General features: G+C 41.5%; 1 protein-coding gene across 1 annotated transcript in view; it reads right to left on the bottom strand.

The window, feature by feature from the left end:
• CEP162 (centrosomal protein 162) overlaps window positions 1–20,298 on the bottom strand; it is a 36,619-nt gene extending 16,321 nt beyond the window's left edge. Inside the window, exons 1-13 of the mRNA XM_082216967.1 lie at window positions 20,164–20,298; window positions 18,973–19,061; window positions 17,607–17,706; window positions 14,530–14,665; window positions 11,433–11,582; window positions 10,631–10,817; window positions 9,784–9,851; window positions 6,977–7,059; window positions 6,205–6,232; window positions 4,301–4,423; window positions 3,398–3,583; window positions 2,003–2,072; window positions 972–1,260 (exon numbers count right to left, since the gene is read on the bottom strand). Of these exons, the coding sequence (XP_082073093.1) occupies window positions 972–1,260; window positions 2,003–2,072; window positions 3,398–3,583; window positions 4,301–4,423; window positions 6,205–6,232; window positions 6,977–7,059; window positions 9,784–9,851; window positions 10,631–10,817; window positions 11,433–11,582; window positions 14,530–14,665; window positions 17,607–17,666 (1,380 nt within the window). The 5' untranslated portion in view covers window positions 17,667–17,706; window positions 18,973–19,061; window positions 20,164–20,298. The remainder of the gene's footprint in view (window positions 1–971; window positions 1,261–2,002; window positions 2,073–3,397; window positions 3,584–4,300; window positions 4,424–6,204; window positions 6,233–6,976; window positions 7,060–9,783; window positions 9,852–10,630; window positions 10,818–11,432; window positions 11,583–14,529; window positions 14,666–17,606; window positions 17,707–18,972; window positions 19,062–20,163) is intronic.
• Window positions 20,299–20,881: the final 583 nt, after the last annotated feature.

Here is a 20,881-nt window from a genome sequence, read left to right as displayed (position 1 = left end):
CCTGACCTTCCATTGCCCTGCTCTATCCAGGTAGTGCAGCGACACAGCTGTCAGAAGAGTGGCTCTGCCTCACCACTACTGATGGGCTATACTGAGAGAGGTGAAGGCTGCATTCTTAAAACAATTTGCCTGGAAGTAAGTCCCACTGAAATTGATCTCGCTTACCCGAGTAAACATGGGTAAGAGTGGGATGGAAAGAAGTCTGTTGATAATATTTTAAAGGTCTACTAAGACTTCTTTGATATTCAGCTGCCTAGCCCTCAGCTGCTTCAGACACAGAAGACAAGGCAGCTTCTGTCTTCAAAGCTGCATAATCAGAGAAGATTAGCCAAGAGTGTCAAGACAGGTGAGGCAGGAAGAGGTCAAGGAGGAAACTGCAACAGTGAAAAAGTTAGAGCAAGGGTCAGCAACCTTTTTCAGCCGTGGGCAGGCCCACCGTCCCTCAGACCATGTGGTGGGCCGGACTATATTTTGAAAAAAAAATAATGAACAAATTCCTATGCCCCACAAATAACCCAGAGATGCATTTTAAATAAAAGCACACATTCTACTCATGTAAAAACAAGTTGATTCCCGAACCGTCCGCGGGCCAGATTGAGAAGGTGATTGGGCCGCATCCGGCCCACAGGCCTTAGGTTGCCTACCCCTGGGTTAGAGGGAAAAAATGGGGAACAATAGCAGGGATTCAACAACAGAGATCTTTATTGGCTGACCCCAGTGTCTTGGACTTCTTTCTAGGGAGGCTAATGTAGTTAACCATCTTTGGTGCTTGGTGAAGGAAAGTGAGATAAAAATATTAAGGAAAAAATAATCAATCAATTAATCCTTGTAGCACCCAAGGGCCTAACTAGTGAATATTATGTACAATCTGTTTATTAAACAGACAAACAAACAAACAAACAAACATATTATGTGCATAGCTGATCTTTATACTTGCATAAATCTCTTTAAGACACTGAGATGCTGTTTACCTGGTTAGTCTTTTTGTCTTGATGCAATACTGAAGAACTTGGGAGACTATTTTGCCTCAACACATCATGTTTAAGTTTATCAATCCGTTTGTCCTTGCCAGTCCTTTGATGAGGAATCAGTTCACTATCTTCCTTTGCAACAGCTTGAACAAAAACATTCTCTTGTCCACTATGCTGCTCCAATGAACAGCCAATGTTTTGCTTTTCCTGAGCAGTAGCATTCTGCTGCTCTTCCAGTATTAAATGGCTCATTAATTCATCAGTGCCGTTGTGTGTTGCTTTCACAGGGCTACAGAAAAAAAGTGAAGAAAGCACAATCCAAAGATTATATGCATTAGGTTTTAGTTTACACATTATTGTTACGTGACTGTTAACGGGATACATTAAGACATATGGCCTGATCCTGCAGGACGGGCTTTAAGCAGTCATGGAAGAAACCGTGGGTGCTGCAGGAGCTAAAAAGCAGCACCTTATATGAGGCTGAGTGGAAAAGACACAGCTTGATATTCCCAGTTTTCTTTAACAGCATTTGCAGGCAGGGCTGGGAATGTACCTGCCTGAAACCCTTGACAGAGGCAGCCAATGTAGACAATACTGAGGTAGATTGACCAATGGCCTGACTTAATATAAAGCAGCTTTCTATGTTAGAAAAGACTAGGGTTGGCTCCTACAGCTGGTGCAAAGAGAAGAGCTGTTCACTTATGCTGGAAACTGTGCCCAGTCACAGAACCTGTTCTCTTAGTTTAGCATTCTGCAGGACTGGACCATTAGAATCTATTTCAGGTGCACAACAGCATGCCAGCTTCAAAGTTAAGCCAATAACTGTATTAAGTGAGTACTGGCAGTATGGGACTTAATCTCAGGATTAGGTTTTAAGGACTGATCTGTCTCAACTGCAAAGCACAAACCGCAAGCTAAGACAAACTCCCAAATCCTTTGGACAGAGGTTGAAGAAGGAGGAGGGGGCAAAGAACAAGACAGAAAGAAAGGACATTAATTGGCATAAACTGTGTATTTTCTAGAATGAATACCTTGCAGGGTCCCTGGTAAAATCTGAATCTGCTCTGATAGGTTTCATCAGTTCTTCTATGGTGGGGAGATCTAAGTAGATGAAACGACAACATTCTAGATCAACAAACAGTAATGAAATACTTTCAAATGAAACTCACCCACTGATTCTGTGTTCATGTACATGCATGAGCACATCCAGTATGTCCTTGGCTATAGGTAGTCTCCTGTTATATGTAGTGTGATCTCTCCTGTCTATGGCATAACATTCCTTTCTGTAACAGTAGCAATCCTTTTGAGATATAATTCATAACCTCCCCAGACTATTTACAAACCAATTAATCTTCACTTTTATGTATGTGTTTAGTAACGGTCTTACATTTTGGTCAGGTCTCCTGTATATGCAATCTTTTTTAGTGAATGAACAGTTTGTGTGACTCCTGGGTCAACTTTCACATTACTAAATGAACACACTCAAACAGTATCTGATTAAGGACCTACCACTCTAAAAATGAGCAACTAAATTGTCAGTGCTTCAGAATTTACTTCCATGCTGTGCTAGTATCTCAGCAGGTAGCAAAGACACAGATGAATAATAATTCACTGGGTGGCAGCTTCCACAGCAAGCTGTTGAGGGTCAATGGGGCTAACAGTCACTTATGAAGACTGTATGTGGAAAATGCTCCTCTTTATCTTGGCCTTTGAGACCATTAAGATATTGTTTTATGTTGCGCACTTCTTTTGCTGAATTTGTTCCATTTGGAACATTTTTATGTGCTTTTATGACTGTAATGGATTTACTTGTTTTTATAACTGTATATTATCTTGCTACAACCTGCTCTGGGACCTTATGTTGAAGGGTAGGTCATAAATATTATCAATAAATAAAGGGAAAGAAGCTATTGTGAACAAAAGAATGAGCCATGAAGGATCTCCTTGGAAACCAAAACACTATCCTCAATGCTGAGGAAGACCTCATCAACATCTAGGCAAGTGCGGGTTCTGATGCAGCAGACAGAAGGATGAGTCATCATGGAATTAAAAGGAAGATTTTTTAAAAAAAGGACTTTGCCCCTCAGTCTGGCTCAGAAAGTGCTTTTGAAGCCATGAGTACACTAGAATACAGACTGCATTAACAATTATGCTTACCTTTGCAACAGTGTGTAGCCAATCTTTTAACTAAACTGTGGTTTGGTGCTAGTGCAACTGCAGCCTACTAAACAGAAGGATTGAGTGCTGGAGATGGGAAAATAGTGTCTCGAGAGGAAAGGTAAAATAACATGATTCCAAGAGAATTAAGGACTCCATCCCCAAGCCACCAGTGTTGGTATAAGCTTGTGCTGGAAGCAATAATAAATCAGGAATCTTTTATGTGCATATGCCTAAATAAAGTTGTATTGGGAATTTTCAATATTTACCAGAATCAGTAGTGGAGGTATTTTTGGGAAAGCCTTCTGTGTTTGGTGAAACATCTTTAGCCAAGTTGTCTTCTATTTTACCACCATGAATTCTTTGCTCATCAGAATCTCCTAAAGACTGCTCAATATGGCAGTAGGCCTGATGCAAAGCTTCAATGTCACTATTCGTTTGTGCACCAGAAATACCTGAGGAGGGAGAGGTAAAAAAGTCAGCCAAGATGAAGTGAGCTGAAATGTCAATAAAGCAATAGCAACGATTACCTAAGATACTAACAGTACAATCGTGTCCACTGAGAAACACGTTCTACTGAGCTCAGTGAGGCTTATTCCCTAGTAATGGATAAGGGATTGCAGCATTAGGTTACAATCCTATGCACACGTCCCCAAGAATTCAGTAGGACCGACTTCCAAGGAAACAAGTTCAGGATTGCAGTGTTAGGCTGAAATTCACAATAATTAAATACTGGTTGCCACCAGTGACAAAAATATAAATTACATCCTTAGCCATTAAGCTCAGTAACTAGTAAGAAAAAAACAAAGCAAATCACTCCTAAATGTTTATTTCTCTTTCTCTTCTTCAATTCAGAACTAGATTTCCAAAACTTAGGAATTGCCTACATACTCTTTTACCTTGAGAAAACATTAAGCAATGAAGACATAGTTATAGTTATGCACTTCTAAGTCTCTTCAGTTTGAAATGCTTGATTCCTTCCTGTTGAAATCAATATGACTTCAAAGAGCTTAGCTTTGGCTGAATAAGGCTCTAAATGTTTACATAATCAAAGGGTAATTGTGAAGCAGAGAGAGCTAGAACTGACCAAGACAGACTGCTCTTGCCTTACTTCTGTTTTAAGCATGGCGAACAGATGTGGAAAGAAGTAGTCAATAATAAAGAGGGTTTACCTGTTCCATTCATTTCATCGGCAGCGGTTCCTTGAGGTAGAAGGTGTTCTGTCACAGCTGCATCCTGCTGCTCACCGATCTTTTGCATCTCCAGGGTCGAGTCTTGGGAATCGAGAAGGACAACTAAAGAGAAAACAGAGAACACTGACGTGCAACACAATTGTATCTACCATACCAGACAATATGAGGGTTACAGACTCTAACCTTTGCTCTTCTGCCATTTCAGTACAACTTTTTAAAGTAGCCACCCCAGCAATCTCAGATGTCCCTAGCAGCTTCTAAAAAGCACATGGCTGGGAGCAACAGGGCTTGCCAGAGTGGCTTGGCCGCATCCAAAGCTCTGTCCCTTGTGCTAGCTCAGGCAAAAGATGGGTGGGGGAGCCTCTTTGTTGTGCCACCAAGACCCAGCATATCCCCTCCATCCCTTCCTTATCCCTGAAACACCTCATTTTGGTGGATTTCTGAGGGCTGCTACCAATGGTAGCTTCTGCCCACCTGCTATTTGGGTGGGTGCATTGGGCTGCAGGTGGGGCTCCCCTGCCAGTGGAGGCTTGGCAGCCAGGCTGGGTGGAGGGACACCTCCGTCCCCTTCCCACATGGTGCACTGGGGGCTTGGATCGCTTTGCTTGATGAATAAGTGAGGCTAGGGCCCCAGGCCAGAAGATGTTTCAAAAGTGGAGAAGGCATTCGTGATAAACAGGGTGGAAGGGGGAAATGGATAACACAGTTTTTAATAGTAAACAATTCACTATAAAGGATTTTTGAAGTACATACTCCAACTATGGCTCTTCACCACTGGGCAATTGCTTCAAGCCCTTACCAGATTTAGCTTGTTTCCCCCAAAGCATGGGATAAATTTCATAGCTAAAGGTGCAATTAGGCACCCTTTTTTGGAAGAAAGTCACAATGAACTCGGTGGGAATTGCTTCTGTGTAAAAATGTATGCAGTTGGGTGCCACATTTCTCATAGTAAGACAGGTCAGAAAGATAGCAGTGCAAGGAAGTTTACCTGACCATGAACTGCAATAAAATATAAATATATACAACTTAATACAAATATATATTAATTATTTTACTGGGATTGTTTGGCTTATAAAATTATTGTTAAAGCCAACTTGGCACCCTCCTGTTATTCTGGATCACTCCTGACCATTGACCATACTAGCTGGAGCTGACAGGAGCTAAGGTCCAATAAATAGTACAGGAGGCATCACGTTGCAGAAGGCTGGTTTAGATTATCCAGCATAAACACAATTTACACATCTGAACTACTTCTCAAAATGATTCTCAAAACTCAAGAACAACGCTCTATGCTGGTTTCAGTTACTAGTAATTAGATTTCTGACCTTGATCATGTCCTCTCAGATAAAAATGGGGATTAATAGCAATAAATACTGATGACTCCACTGTTACTACATTAAGGGAGGAGATGATTTTTGTTTATTCCTCCTTGCCCGTGTGTTTACTTTAGTTTATCTAACAATAAATGACTGTAAGAAAAACTCTAAGCGGCAGAACCCTATACTCCCTTAAAAGGTCCTCCAGAGATTTGGATGAGCCTCTAGAATAATGGGAGAGGGAGATTGGTGAACATTTGACTTCTCCCTCCTTCTACTGGATCTCAGTCCCTTTTACAAATGGAAGGAGATACTCAGTTCTAGAGCTAACCCTGATTCCAAAAGGAAGCCAATAGTAGGCATCAATTTGGAATAAAAGGAATATCATTTACTTCTACAGATATCTGCAAAGCATCTCTAAAGCAAATGTCGCCAGCACAAAGGTCCATTTAAAAAGTATGGATAATTTCTAACTCTTTTCACCCAAAATTGGGTACAGCAAAGCCAATCAAACATTCAAGCCATGTGCCGTATTTTAAGTTTCCACATCTTGTAAATTTTTTGTACCTTCAGCCAGCATGCCAGTCTTTTCTTCCTAAAAAGTTAGAGAATATATATGAATATGCATGATGTGAAATATACATATTTTTATTATCTTGAATGCTTTAGATGGTGAGCATATCACTGCTATACAACTACAGTGCAGGGACACTCATCCTGCCTTTATTAAAATAATAATAAGGCACATATGTACAAATGGATTTCCATCTCTCTTCCTATCACATCCATATCCTGCAATTCACAAACCTTTTTCTTTTCTATTTTGTGACTGAGAGTGATGCCTGGGCACTGTTAATGTCTTTTTGGTAACATGCCTTTTATCTCCTAATCCTTTTCTGCATCAGTACTGCTACTTATCCAGCCCCCCCCCCCCCAAGTCTGCTGCAGTTTTCAGATTACATTGATCTTTGTCACATTGATTATTGTCCTTTGTTTTATTCCTGGACTGTAAAAGCACGCTGAGAGTTACAAATGGGACTGAATGGCCAGATATTAAATATTACAGAGTCCACCCCTACCCTAAATAGCAAGCCTATCAACTAAATAGTATCCATTACGTCCGGACTGGATGCATCATCATCAGCAGCAACATCATCATCAGCATCATCTGCTACCCTACTACCAAAGAACCTAATGGGCCTTTAGTGTGTCTGAATAGGATCGCACTGTAGATGTCTGGTAAGTTCTTCGTTGGGTATAAGCGACACTAAAATCACAGGGCTGACTTATAAGTAATGTTCAAAACATGAAATGGTTCTGGCTTTTCCAAAATGCTTACTTTAGCTTCTGTCACAAGAAGTTGCTCAGCTTTATTCTCTTCATTAGATTCTGAACCTTCTTCAAAATCTTCACTATAATCACCTGGAATGTGTATGACACAAGGCATACTGTTAATTCCTTGTAAGAAAATAGGACAAGCCATCCCCCTACATCTCTATATAGCTCTTCCTTGGATCAGATCAAACAGCCAGGAAGAGATGGATACAAGAAACAGACTGGAACCCTTTTATTAGCAGATTTATTCATGAGTAAGCAGCTCAGCTCCCTCCTTCAGCAGACTGTGAACTGCACAAATTCAAGTATTAGACAAAGGTTCTGGGGGTAGGGATAATCTCTTGACCCTCCTTCTAGCAGAAAGAACCTGGATGGCATGAAAAAACCCAATACTTAAACCCTCATCATTTGGAATAGAGTCCCTTCCAAAGTGCACACTGTGCTCTGCAAAAAAAACAAACCCTGATATTCTGCATTAAGCATTGAAAAATGTTCTTCAGCATCCACCAGTTCTGTAATATTTCCCACATGTACTGCTAGATCATAAGAACAACCTTCTTTGATCAGACTAAAACTTTCATCTTGGGTTGGAAGAGAGAGACCTTCTAGGTCCTTCTGACTAGACCTTGGATTTTTTTTCTGTAGGCCATGCCCCTCTCCAGGCCACACCCTGTTCTTCCCAGACCCCACCCCTCACCAGTTCTGCTCCATCCTCTCCTTGAATGCTTTTGCATGACTGGAGTGTATCCTTGGACTGTGATAATGCCTTTTGCTTATCTGGATTAAGAGAGGTGTGTGTATAGAACTTCTGAGTCACAGGAATGTATCCTATGGCTCAAGGGTAAGAGTCATGTACAGTGGTGCCCCGCAAGACGAACGCCTCGCAAGACGGAAAACCCGCTAGACGAAAGGGTTTTCCGTTTTGGAGACGCTTCGCAAAACGAATTTCCCTATGGGCTTCCTTCGCAAGACGAAAGCCCATAGGGAAATCTCCGGGACAGCTGGGAAGCGCAGCACGTCTTCCCCACTGTCCTCGGACCTCCTCCGAAGCCTGTGGGGGGGGGGCGGAGAGACCTCCTCCCGCCGCCAGGCTTTGGAAGGCTGCTCCGAAGCCTGGGGGGGGGGCGGAGAGGTTTTTTTAAAACCCCGGGACAGCGGAGGACTTCTCCGCTGTCTGGGGCGATTTTAAAATGCTGGCGGGCGGCAGCGCTGCCGCCCGCCAGCATTTTAAAATCGCCCCGGACAGCAGAGAAGTCCCCCGCTGTCCCGAGGTTTTTAAAAATGCTGGCATCTTCCCCGCTGTCCCCGGACATCTTTTGAAGCAAGGGGCGGCAACGCGGAGGAGCGATCTTCTCCCCTCCGCCCCTTGCTTCAAAAGAGGGGACAGAGGGGAAAGCACGCGCGTCTTCCCCTTTCTCCCCGGACCCCTTTTGAAGCAAGGGGCAGCAACGGGGAGAAGCGATCTTCTCCCCTCCGCCCCTTGCTTCAAAAGAGGGGACAGAGGGGAAAGCACGCGCGTCTTCCCCTTTCTCCCCGGACCCCTTTTGAAGCAAGGGGCAGCAACGGGGAGAAGCGATCTTCTCCCCTCCGCCCCTTGCTTCAAAAGAGGGGACAGAGGGGAAAGCACGCGCGTCTTCCCCTTTCTCCCCGGACCCCTTTTGAAGCAAGGGGCAGCAACGGGGAGAAGCGGTCTTCTCCCCTCCGCCCCTTGCTTCAAAAGAGGGGACAGAGGGGAAAGCACGCGCGTCTTCCCCTTTCTCCCCGGACCCCTTTTGAAGCAAGGGGCAGCAACGGGGAGAAGCGATCTTCTCCCCTCCGCCCCTTGCTTCAAAAGAGGGGACAGAGGGGAAAGCACGCGCGTCTTCCCCTTTCTCCCCGGACCCCTTTTGAAGCAAGGGGCAGCAACGGGGAGAAGCGATCTTCTCCCCTCCGCCCCTTGCTTCAAAAGAGGGGACAGAGGGGAAGGCGCGCGGGCCTGCCCCTCTCTCCCCGGACCCCTTTTGAACCAAGGGGCAGCAACGGGGAGAAGCGATCTTCTCCCCTTCGCCCCTTGCTTCAAAAGAGGGGACAGAGGGGAAGGCGCGCGGGCCTGCCCCTCTCTCCCCGGACCCCTTTTGAACCAAGGGGCAGCAACGGGGAGAAGCGATCTTCTCCCCTTCGCCCCTTGCTTCAAAAGAGGGGACAGAGGGGAAGGCGCGCCTTCCCCTCTGTCCCCGGAGATTGCGGGGGAGGCAACGGGGAGAAGCAATCTTCTCCCCGCTGCCCCTTGCTTTAAAACAGGTCCGGGGACAGAGGAGAAGGCGCGAGGCGCTTCCCCTCTGTCCCCGACGGTCTCCTTAGGAACGCATTGATTGATTTTCAATGCATTCCTATGGGAAACTGTGCTTTGCAAGACGAAAAACTCGCAAGACGACAAAACTTGCGGAACGAATTAATTTCGTCTTGCGAGGCACCACTGTATGTTGCTCCACTCACTTTTGTCTCTGGCTCCACCCATGAGGCCCCTAGAAAGTTGTTTATGAGACAATGCGGCCCTCAGGCTGAGAAAGTCCCCCCCACCCCGATATATCTGTTTCAGCACTCTGTTACCCATGGTGAACAGCAATGTGCTTTCATTTGTCTCTGGTAACTACAGCTTTATTGGCTCTGAATATGGGTGCTCCACTTTAGGCTATCGTGACCTGACCTGCATGAATTTATTAGAATTACTCAGTTTTAAACAACATGGATCATTCACTTCATAAGTCAAATTATTTTCCATAAAATTCTGTCTATAAAGCAAATGATAATAAAACACTGAATTACAGTTACCAGATTTTTCATGGTTCCTTTGTTCATCTTCATTGCCTTGTTCTACCTGTTTGGCTTCAGAGTGATTTCTGCAAAATATGACAGTATTACTTCTAGAAAAAGGTCTCTCACTCAGCAGTATTAGACAGAACAAATTTGTTTTCATGCTCATAGTTCAGACTGCTCTGCTGCTCTGGTAGTTAATAGCATATCGGTCTAAAAATTAAAAAAAATCTAAACTATGCAAAATAGACAACTTTGCAAGTAGTACAGAACTCTCGACACTAAGTCATGGTCTGTTTTAAACATTGGCTTAATAGCAAATGTGCCTTCCAGCCTTCCTGCTTCAATGTGCAGCACAAACAGGCTATAGTATTATTATTATTATTATTGACTTACTGCTTGTTTGAAACAAAAAAAAAAAACATTATCTGGGTCCACGTGACATTACAAGCCATCCCCTGTGTGCAGAATCTACGGGGGGAGTCATAAGAGAAGGCGAGGAATACACTCACAATTAAGTCACGTTTAAAAACAGGGATGAGGAACCTGTGGTCCTTCAGATGTTGTTGTACTACAACTCCCATCAACCCCAAGTACTGGCCACATTGACTGGGGCAGATGGGAGCTGGAGTCCAGCAACAGCTGGAGGCTTACAGGTTAGCCACAAATTCAATCAGAATCTTGAATACAGTGAGCCATAAGATGAAGATTTAATTTGTACAGTTCAAAGCAGAGAATTGAGGTTTCATCATTAGAAAAACTGGATATTATTATGCCCTGCTTAAGAAACTCTTACTGAAAATATCACAGGAATGTTTAGAGTTCTGAATATTACTAGAACTATTCATTTTTATTTTAACTTTACCGTAGAAATGCTCTTAATCCTTCAGAATCATTGGAATCCAGCTCCTTATTCAATCTAGAATAGTCTATCGTAGATGATGCTCCTTTCTCAAGCTCAGCAAAGAACTTCTCTTTTTCCTCTTGTTCTTCTAAAGTATCCAATCCGGCTCCCAAAAAGATCTCATGAGGCCCTGAAGCCACAACTGAATCTAAATTTAAAAGCACCGGAATATAAGTAAGTACAGTAAATTAATATCAATTTTTGTAAGAAGGTCATTGCAGGGGGAAATTGTCTAGTAATGTTCAGGCGCTGCCTTAAGTGAGAAATCAAGAAAATGCAAAGACAATGCCCCAAAATGCGTGACTTGATCTTAAACAAGCCTATTCTAAAAATACCAGAGTTTCATGAGCATTATACATTTATTGAGTGTTTATGAAACTGGCACTGAGTGCTCACAAAACTCTGGTGTAGTTGTGTATAACCTCATGGAAACCAATAGAGAAGATGTTCTGAGTAGGAGAGCTGCACATGTGCACCAGAGCTCCTATGGCTGGAACAGACTGAGGGACTGAAGTAATTTGTAATGAGAGCAATTCAGAGAACACTAAAGGACTGAACAGCACTATACAACAGCAATTGATTGCAGCATCTCCCAAGTTTTAGTGCCAGTGTAAAAATAAGTATCATATTTTAAGGGAGTCAGTTCATATTCAACATATCTACCTGTTTAAAAACACACAACACCACACATATAATTTAAGTTATTTAATCAGCCAAATAAAGATGAGCGGAGAGGGAAGTTTGAGGTCTGAAGGAGTTTTACCGTTAGTTTCCAGGCTATCTTTGCTTAAAGAAACCGAAACCCCACTAGGCTGCTGGAGCCGACTGCTTCCCGCATGATCTTCGTCTACTTCCAGGATAGCATGAGAAAGCCTTCGCGACTTCAGAAAACTACTACTTGTGCTGCGTATTCCTTAAAACAAAAGGAGGAGGGGGGAAGAAAAGTCTGACATAAAAATCCATGCTGGAACACAGTTTTATTTTTGGAATTTATATAGGTTGTCCCACAACACCGATCTTTGGATGCCTTGCAAACATAAAATAGATACAATAAAAAACAAATTATAGCTTTAAAAACAACACGTCAGCAGGGATAGAGATAAAACCGGTTTCACTGTAAGGCTAAACAATGCACAACATGTAAACAGTGGTTTACAATTGTGAAAAATCACACATTTTTTTCAGGTCTGAAAAAAATCAAAAAGGTGTTATCAGGCACAGAAATAATCAAAAACAAAGTGCAAGGCGAGTCTCACCAGGGAGGTGGTCACATAGCTGCAGCTCAACTACTGAAAAGTCCCCTCCCTAGTAAGCAGCGTCTCTGAAGAGGATCTCAAGATTTGGGGAGGTGCATGTGGGAGAAAGCAATCTTTATTTTGGAGGAGAAATAAAAGTGCACTGTATTACTAAGGTGTCAAAAATCCCTTCATTGGTCCGTACAGTTTACGGACTGTCTAAAAGCTTCTTGAGGGCTGCAACTGGAAGAGATAATCAATACGTCCCCAAGGCCCACATGGAAGCCCATTCTGCCAGTGCACAGGGCTCTCTCGATTCCAACTATGGATTTTTGCTTTCACAACTCTATTTCACAAAGCGCAACTTCATTTTCTAGATTATTTCTAAAAATAATGGACATTCACTCACGTTAACTCCTACACCACTGGCTCCTACGTTATAGCTGATAACTAGGTTCAAAGTTCTATTAATAAATCATTGAAAGATTTTTTATAAAAAAACCCTAGGATATTTCATAAGTTGCAAAATGAGTAACTAAATTCAAACATAGGCCAGGAAACAGAGCCCTGCTTACTTAATGAAGCCCATTCAGTGGTATATTGATTGATTAATAAAAAATATTTATATTCTGCTCTACTTTAAAAAGAAAAACATCAAAGCAGCTTACATTAATAATACATAAAACATGCAATAAAAGTCATATAAAAAAGTTAAAAACAGACAACAATTTATAGCTGTAAAAAAGAACAGACTACATTCAGTGAAAAGGCTGTATGTGTGAATAGTTCTTTTAAACAATAATTTTAAAAATCATACTGAAAAACCAGTTTAGGCTTGTTACCCTTAGTATGGTCATGGTGGTTGTTAGCAGAGATTTCTTCTTTGTTAGAACACACACTTTTCTTTGCCTTAAGGGATTTTTCCAGTGTTTTGTACTTAGCCAATGCCTTGCTGTGGGATGCACTTGAAAAGGGTTTAGGAGCAACTACTTTAACTACACACAAACAGTCACAAGTGTACAGGTAATGGGTTAGAGACCAAAAAAGAAGGGTAAATTTTGTTACCAAGCTGAAAAAAAATGACTCAATATCTAGCTATTTTCACACTGCAGCTAGAAGTGCACCACAATTAGACAACTCCTCTAAAACAACACTACGCAGTTCTTTGGCTAAATTACGCTTCCTTGAAGTATACACCAAACTATCTATTTAATGCTTTACAAGAAATATTGCACGTGTTCATGGAGTCAGAATGCTCAGTGTAAAAAACAAAACTAGTTTGCTCAAGCACTGTTTGCAATGAAACTTAACAGTAAAAATGAATAAAGGATGTGATTATAATAACTGGTCTAATATTCAGATTGAATTTGTGCAATCCTAATCCCTGGCTGAGCACTGCACCATGCATCATCTCTACACATAGCTCACGATTACACAGTTCATACCATATTTACATACTTTTGTATGCTGCCTAAAAAAGCATGAGGTTTTTTACCCAAGTCAAAGTTGCGTTCACCAAATATTGTTGGTGATAGCACACATAATTAAAGCCAATATTTGTTTGATCAGAACTGGTATCAAACAAAGGAAAACCATTATTTCTGGGAAATAATTGATTTTGGCTTGCAATATAGCACAACTATTGCAAAGCTGATCTCTAAAAAGGGGTAACTAAATCTAGTACCAGACTGGTTATTTGAAAGTGGTGATTTGTTTTCACTATCTTCAATCATTTCATCTTTTGCCCCAATGAGTTTCTTCTCATTTTCTTGTTTGATAAATCTGTTTGTCTTAGAAACTTGGGAAATGAGAGAAAAACAACATGTGTAGAAAGCCAAGGAAGACATCATGCCAATTTTTTTTTGGGGGGTGGTGGGGGTGGGGAGGTTATCAAAAAGCAAACAAGCAAGTTAAGTCCGAAAAAGGATTTAATAAACGGCAGGGGCAAGCACCTTTGAGACAGCATCAATGTCTTAGCATGCCAAGTATAGAAGTCCATGACTGGAAACAGCCACCGCTAGCCAATGCAACCTTGGCTGAAGACCAAAGGAATCAAAGTACACTATCTCAATCAGCTGCCATACATTCCTGACTGCACTCTCCATGCAACACTTTTGTCTTCGGGTGACCTTGCAAATCCTTCACCAAATATGAGGCCCAAAAGAATGTGAATTCACTCCTCAGGCACTACTACACTTGAGTAAGTATAAGGGAGAAACTGATTCACAACTAAATATGAGCCAGCCTATTTTGTGCTTCTGGAACCAGTATGTGACCTGGAAAGAAGCGCTCAATATGCAGAACAGTCGTTTTCTTAAAACAAGATGTTTGTACAAGAACTTTGCATAAGTAAAATCAAACAGTATTCAGAGAAACTGTTTTGCCTGCAGAGGCTGCAACGCTCACCTACTTTGATACACAGGTTCCACAATGGCTTGCTTGAGTAGTCTGTATTTTAAGAACAGCATCTTTAAAACTGAAAATTACTTTATCTAACACAGGAACCTCAATAATTCTATTTGTAAAAAAATAATCATAAAAACTATGATCACAAAAGGCCTTGATTGCCATCTTGTGGTCACAAGTAATAAAAACATTACACAGAATCCAGACAGAATTCATTACCATTATCGGAATCATCCTCGGATATCCACCACGGCACAGGATTCTTCTTCAGTTCTTTATTTGTGGCCTGCCCAACAGTGTCATGAATGCTGGATTTTTTCTTTGGCTCATTTCCAAGTGAATCATCTGAAAGGGACTGAATCAGAAACAAGAATCACTTGTGCTGTTACGGTTTATTTTCTTGGGTCTCCATAAAATAGGACATGAGACCTGTTCAAAGTTAAGCTTTTTTGAGACCCACTGATCTCAAAGAGAGTTGAGCATATGGCAGCAATTCAGTGGGTCTTAACTAATATTGATGATCAATTCCATGGTAATTTACCGGAGGATCAGAGTACTGATATTCTATGGTAAAGTGTGATATTTGTGCGGTTTCTTTCTAGCCTCTCTTTTTCTGTTTTAGCTGACAAATTAATCTCTGACTACTCCCCAGTATTTCTCATCACTGTCATTCCTGGGAAGGGAAAGTAAGACGCTTATGTACTTGTAGCAGAACCTGCAGACATATGCCAAGGACTTTCTGTACAACCATGTGCAGAACACAACAATTACCCAAAGGATTGCTTGCAGACTTCTAAGATCACTTAGATGATGTGGGGAAATTTTTTACTTGTGGCACTGCACACTACAGAATATCATAGGGTGGTGACAAAAAAAATCATCATTTTCCAAGGTTTTCCCTACACTTTAGAATGTCTTTTCTTCTGCTGTATGTGACACAACATTAATTATTTGCTTCAGAAGTCTTGTAAAGATGTATCTGTTTGTGCAGGCTTTCCCTGATCCATAAGATTGAACACTGAACTACAGGTCTTCTGTTTTATCTTTTATTTATTATGAGATTGTTTCACTGCTTTTATGTTGATCTGTACTGCTTGTGAGCTGCTTACAATTTTTTTAAAGTATCATGTAGTTTAGAAATGATTTTAATTAAATACATTTTAAAGGTGTATTTTTTAATAAAGTCTAAGCACAAACCATTGTTTGGTCTTACATCTGAATCAACCCACAGTAATGTACATAGTACAGACTTTTTCCAGATATTTCAAGTAGTGAAACATAGCATAGGAAGCAGTCCTTAAGTGGCAAAGACAAAATAACAGCATTTATTTCTACTTTTCCAAGCTATTAAACTATCCAGAGAAAACAGATTTATGTTTTTAATATAATTTTAATGCACAGCATATAAATAACAAAGTCAAAGTTAAGTTCTGTTTTTAAGGCAGAGCACAAGTTCAAATGCAACACTGAAGCCACAAAACAACTGCATTGGGAGCTACTGACAGGTGCTTGATGCAAGTTCTGTTATCACTTGCTATTTCTTTTGCGACTAACTGCATCCTCTGCTCAGCAAGTGGAACTAGGATGATGCCGATACTCCTCAGAGCATTGTAACTGAAGAAACTGAAATGTCCCCAGATGTTTCAACAGAGATCTGGAAACCTTCTATGTCTAGCCATCTTGTCAACTTCAAAAACAGTAGAGTAACAGCTGGGAAAGAAAACATTTACAGAAAAAAAATGGCATTACGGGTCCCTGATATATAAATTGCATGAACATGACCATAATGAGAAAGACTGAAAAAAGAAAGGAATTATCCAGGCCTTTTTAGCTGTACCGTCCAAGCCCCGGTTTGATAGACAAAAAAACCCCCTCTGTATGTCCGTGCAAAATCATGAACTATACAAAGCAGTTAGATAGCGGTGAGATTTGGATCTAAATAACAATGGTTCTTATTGGAAAGCCAAATGTAGCATGATAGTAGCATTGAAAAACTAGCATACAGTGTAATTAAATCAGGTTGCCTCATTAATGGCATGCACCACGAAGCATTTTGCAAAAGATAAGAGTTGCATCCAACTAAGTAATAGAGTAGACACACTGAAATTAATGGACATGACTAACTTTATTTCAGTGGGTCTATCGTGAGTTGGATACAACCCTGAGTGTCCACACAATGTGTGGGTTACAAGTGTGTGGTTACACTTACACACACACACACACACACACACACACACACAATGTGCTTGTAGACATGCCATATAGGACTATGCTTAATAGCAGCATGGGAGGCAGTACTAAAATACAGATAAACACATTCCTCAAGATTCCAGAGAATGTACAAAATGCAGTTGAGATATGCACAGTGTCCAAGGCCTGTTGTAGTCAACCAAGTCCTACTTAGAGCAGACCCACTAAAAATTAATGAACTTAAGTTAGTCGTGTCCATTAACTTCAATAGGTCTACTCTGAGTAGGACTAGCATTGACTACTGCCCTACATATAAAAGGAGGAGTTCAACATCATGCTGTTACAAACATTCCAACTGTGAAAGCATTTCTGCTTGTCTGATGAAACAATTTCTCCTCTCCTCCTGCTGTGCACTGTTCTGGAGTTCTCTGCAGAGCTGATTTGGGGGCTGGGCAGGGAAGTTCCATTACACTAGCGCAAGTCCTTTATCAGGCTTTCACTAGCAGGACGAGTTAGTTGAATCCATTCCATTGTTCAATCCAGAGTGCAAAACACTGAACAAATTATGTGCACATTCTCAATGAGGCCTGGTGAATGTGCAAAATGGCTGGTTGCTATGTGCATTAACTGCTGAACTTACATTACCCTAACATATATATGGCAATGGTTATGATGTGCACATTGTAGTTGCTTCTCCTGTCATTACAAAGGAAGCAACAGGATCCCTGCTATGGCATCCAATAAAGAATGATAACCAAGAGAAAGAGTCTCACTGATGGATCATCCACTGTCACTGATCTCACAGTGAATAGCTACAGAACCTTTCATTTATAGGAAATACTTAACAGTCAAACGCACTAATAAAGAACATGATCTGTTTGTTTACACCAAGCTCTGTAAAAATTAGGAACAAGCTAAAGAGAGATGTATATTTTGCCATTTCTCATAAAAGAAAATGAAAGCTCTGTCTTCCAAAAGTTAATTCCATAAATTCCATAAATCGGAATTCATCTCCTGTAAGCCAATCATAGATGTTAATAAGTTTAGCTAAACTGCAGGTATGTCTCTGAAAGAATACAGTAAAGAAAAAAAAAGTATAGCAATACCTCTTTCAAAAACTGTTCAAACTGTTCATCTAGGTCTTCTTTTGAAAACCGGTAAGCCATAATCAGCAACTGTGTTTAAACTTGCAAATCCCTGAAATTACTAAGTAGAAAAGAAAAGAAAAGAAAAGGCATGAACAACAAAAACAGAATAAAGCACAAATTAAATTATTGCTGCCAAGTATTTGAATTTAATGTACAACCCTCCAATCTGCTCTTAGCATACGTGTTTGACAATCTTTAACAAACCATTCATGCTGGAGTAGATAGGCCCTTGGTCTGACCCAACAAAACTCTAATGCTCTTTAAAGTCATGCTCCGAAAGTCATGTACTTCTACACTCTTATGTAAATACCAGAGTCTTAAAATGAAATCTCTTCTTACATAAGGTTCTATCCGTGGAAGATTGTAAGCTTGCTGGAATTTTGTCATTTCTCACAAGAGAGACTGAAAGCCATGTGTTCCATGAGTTAATTCCAGATCCTCCAAGTGTCCCTATTTACCAGGATATCCCTGACTTAGAGAAGCCGTCCCAGTTTTTGATTTGATCCTGGAATGTCCCGCTTTTTCTTAGGATGTCTCTATTTTCACTGGAGAAATGGTGGAGGGTAAGGAATTATCTGACCCCCCCCCCCCCGCAATCTGAAGGCAATCCTGTATAGGGAAGTTTTTTTAAAAAAAATGCTTAATGTTTTATTATGTTTTTATGTATGTTGGAAGCTGCCCAGAGTGGCTGGGGCAACCCAGTAAGATGTGTGTGGTATAAATAGTAAAATTATTGTTATCTCTCTGTGGTAGCTTATCTTAAAGTTTTAAGTGTCTATACTATACACTTATTGCATTTATAAATTTTAAATTTATTGTTGTACATTGTTTTAAATGTTTGTTTTCCTTCTGGGATTGTACCCCACAAGTGTGTTTTATAAGCTGGTCTCCAACCGTAATAAATTATCTATCTAGTAAAATTATCATTATGGAATGGGACGTTCATTGGAGAAATGTTCATTGGAGAAATGTTGGAGGGTATGTAATTCTATTAAAATGAATTCTTATCTTGTAAGTCAAAACCCGTATTTTGTTACATTACTCTATAAAACACATTGAATGCTGATGGCTCCATATAAATAAGTAAGCAAACAAAACAATTATTTCCAATAAGCCACTCACTCCATTCAACTAACACAAGAGAAAGATCCTGAGATTGAAATAGTTAGATGTACCAAGTTTTGCTATGTTGTGCAACTTGGATATCTCCTTAGCTATGTTCTAGTCAAAGATCTCAAATATTTTTGTTCAGATAACTAAATATTAGAAACACTTCCCAAAATGTAAATAAAGCAATTGTCACTATGAATACAAGCAAACTTACCTCTAAAAGAAAATCCCTTCCTGAGCCAATATGGGTGAACAACAGGCCTTTAAACCTTCCTCAAGTAATTCATGATCCAGGAATATGTACTATATATATATAAAGTAAACGAGAAGTGTCTTGATTGGTCTCTAATAGGACATTTTAAAGCTCTCCAGATGTATCAAGTGCTGACACAAAATATCAAAAACAAATCCCAATTTGGGAAGTTTATCACAAAGCACATTTCCCACATCTTGCTCATTGTTCTTCTGAAACCTACATGGTAGTACAATATAAAACAGGAATGACTGCAGAGAATTCAGTTAAATAAGGTATTGTTATGTAAGCACATGGAAAAAGTCTCAGAAAACACGGTAAGAAGATTACAAATGCCACCTCTCATGACACATAATCTAATCTGCTTTTTTTAAATAAAAAAGGCACAAGAAATAATATTGTATTGCTTTACAACTACGGTAAGTACGGAAAGAAATAAAATATTTCAGTCTTTTGAAAAAACTAAAAATCCTATTCCTTCACCTGCAGTGCCTAAATTTATCTGCATTTATCATCAAATAAATTTAACAGAGTGTCTAAGGAAAGTTTACATTATAATCCTATACCTGTTTTAACTCAGCCCTTTGAGTGCAATGGTGCTTACTCCCAGGAAAGCATGCATGGGACTGCCACCTTATCCTGAGCTGCCAGCCTGAACCCACCTGTCGTACTGAACGTAATTAGCCCTAGTGAAAATCAGAGAGATCAGTTTCAACTGCGTGGCCCAACTTTACGCAGACTTGCGTATACCTATAGATGGATCTGGGCCGCTTGAGGTATGAGCGATATGGATTCGCGTTGCTTGATGAGGCAGAGGACAATTTTAAGTGCCCAGCATGTTGTTTCCAACGCTGGCAAGCGAGGGAGCGCGCTTAGAAGTAGGGAATGCGGGGGCGGGGGGGGGAGGGCTTTACACCTGATTCACAGGGAGACAAAGGCTCCTCGCATCCGCCACACCTGTTGACAGCTCTAACCTTTTTGCATCTGCTTGTTCCCTCTTCAAGCTCCCAGCAGCGACCATGGACCTGCCCCCTCCCCGCTCCGGCAGGGCTGAGAGGCCTCGTCATAGGTGGTCCGTTTCTTTCTCACCCCCCCCCCTCCCCAGCCCGAGAAGGCGACGGCTGGCTTCTAAATCCCCTCGCGGGACTTCACCTGCCGAAGCGGAACTCTCCATGGGACGACGAGGGTCCGTAGAGCGTCTCGGCCCTATCCGCGCCAGGCGTCAACCGCCGTTTCCTAGGAAACGAGCGGAACTCGCCGGGCCACCGTAGAACTACGCGATGGTCACGTGAGGCAGCGCAGATTGGGGAGGGAAATCTACATGAGGGGGAAGGGGAAGAGAAGCCTCTCGCGGTCACGTGGTACAAGCGGTTCCTTTCCTCTCGCTGCCCGCGCGCGAATTAAAAAAAACAAAAACCCGAACCCGTTTTATCTCAGCGCGTGATCCCACTTGCTGGAGGGGATAGCGAAGCGCTGCACTTTCAAATGTTTAAAACCTAAATAAATAAATACCGTTTTGCACACCCAGGTAGTAAAGCTTGATTTCTGCTGCCGCCTTTTGCTTGAGGCAGGGCGCGCTGGTGCTCAGTCGCAGCCATCATGGTAACAAATCGGAATTTCTGCATTGATTTCTATGGGCAGCTCTTCGCGGGAGAGGGGAAAAGGAAGTCGTCGCCTGAAGCCAGGAACCGGCCCTGTGTCTTAAGTCGAGCCATAATCCAGGAAAGAAACACAGCGCTTTGGAGGGACGGGGGCTGAATGGAAGCATCGCCAATGCAGTGCTTAGGGAAGCCAGGAGCCGCCTAACGGAGGGAAGGAGAAAAATGCACGGGGATAACTGGGTGTGGGGCGGCGGCCGGAGATAGACATA

This window comes from Podarcis vaucheri, assembly GCF_965113315.1.
Source record: "Podarcis vaucheri genome assembly, chromosome: 3".
NCBI classification, from domain to species: domain Eukaryota; kingdom Metazoa; phylum Chordata; class Lepidosauria; order Squamata; family Lacertidae; genus Podarcis; species Podarcis vaucheri.
This window is presented reverse-complemented; position numbering and strand designations above follow the sequence as displayed.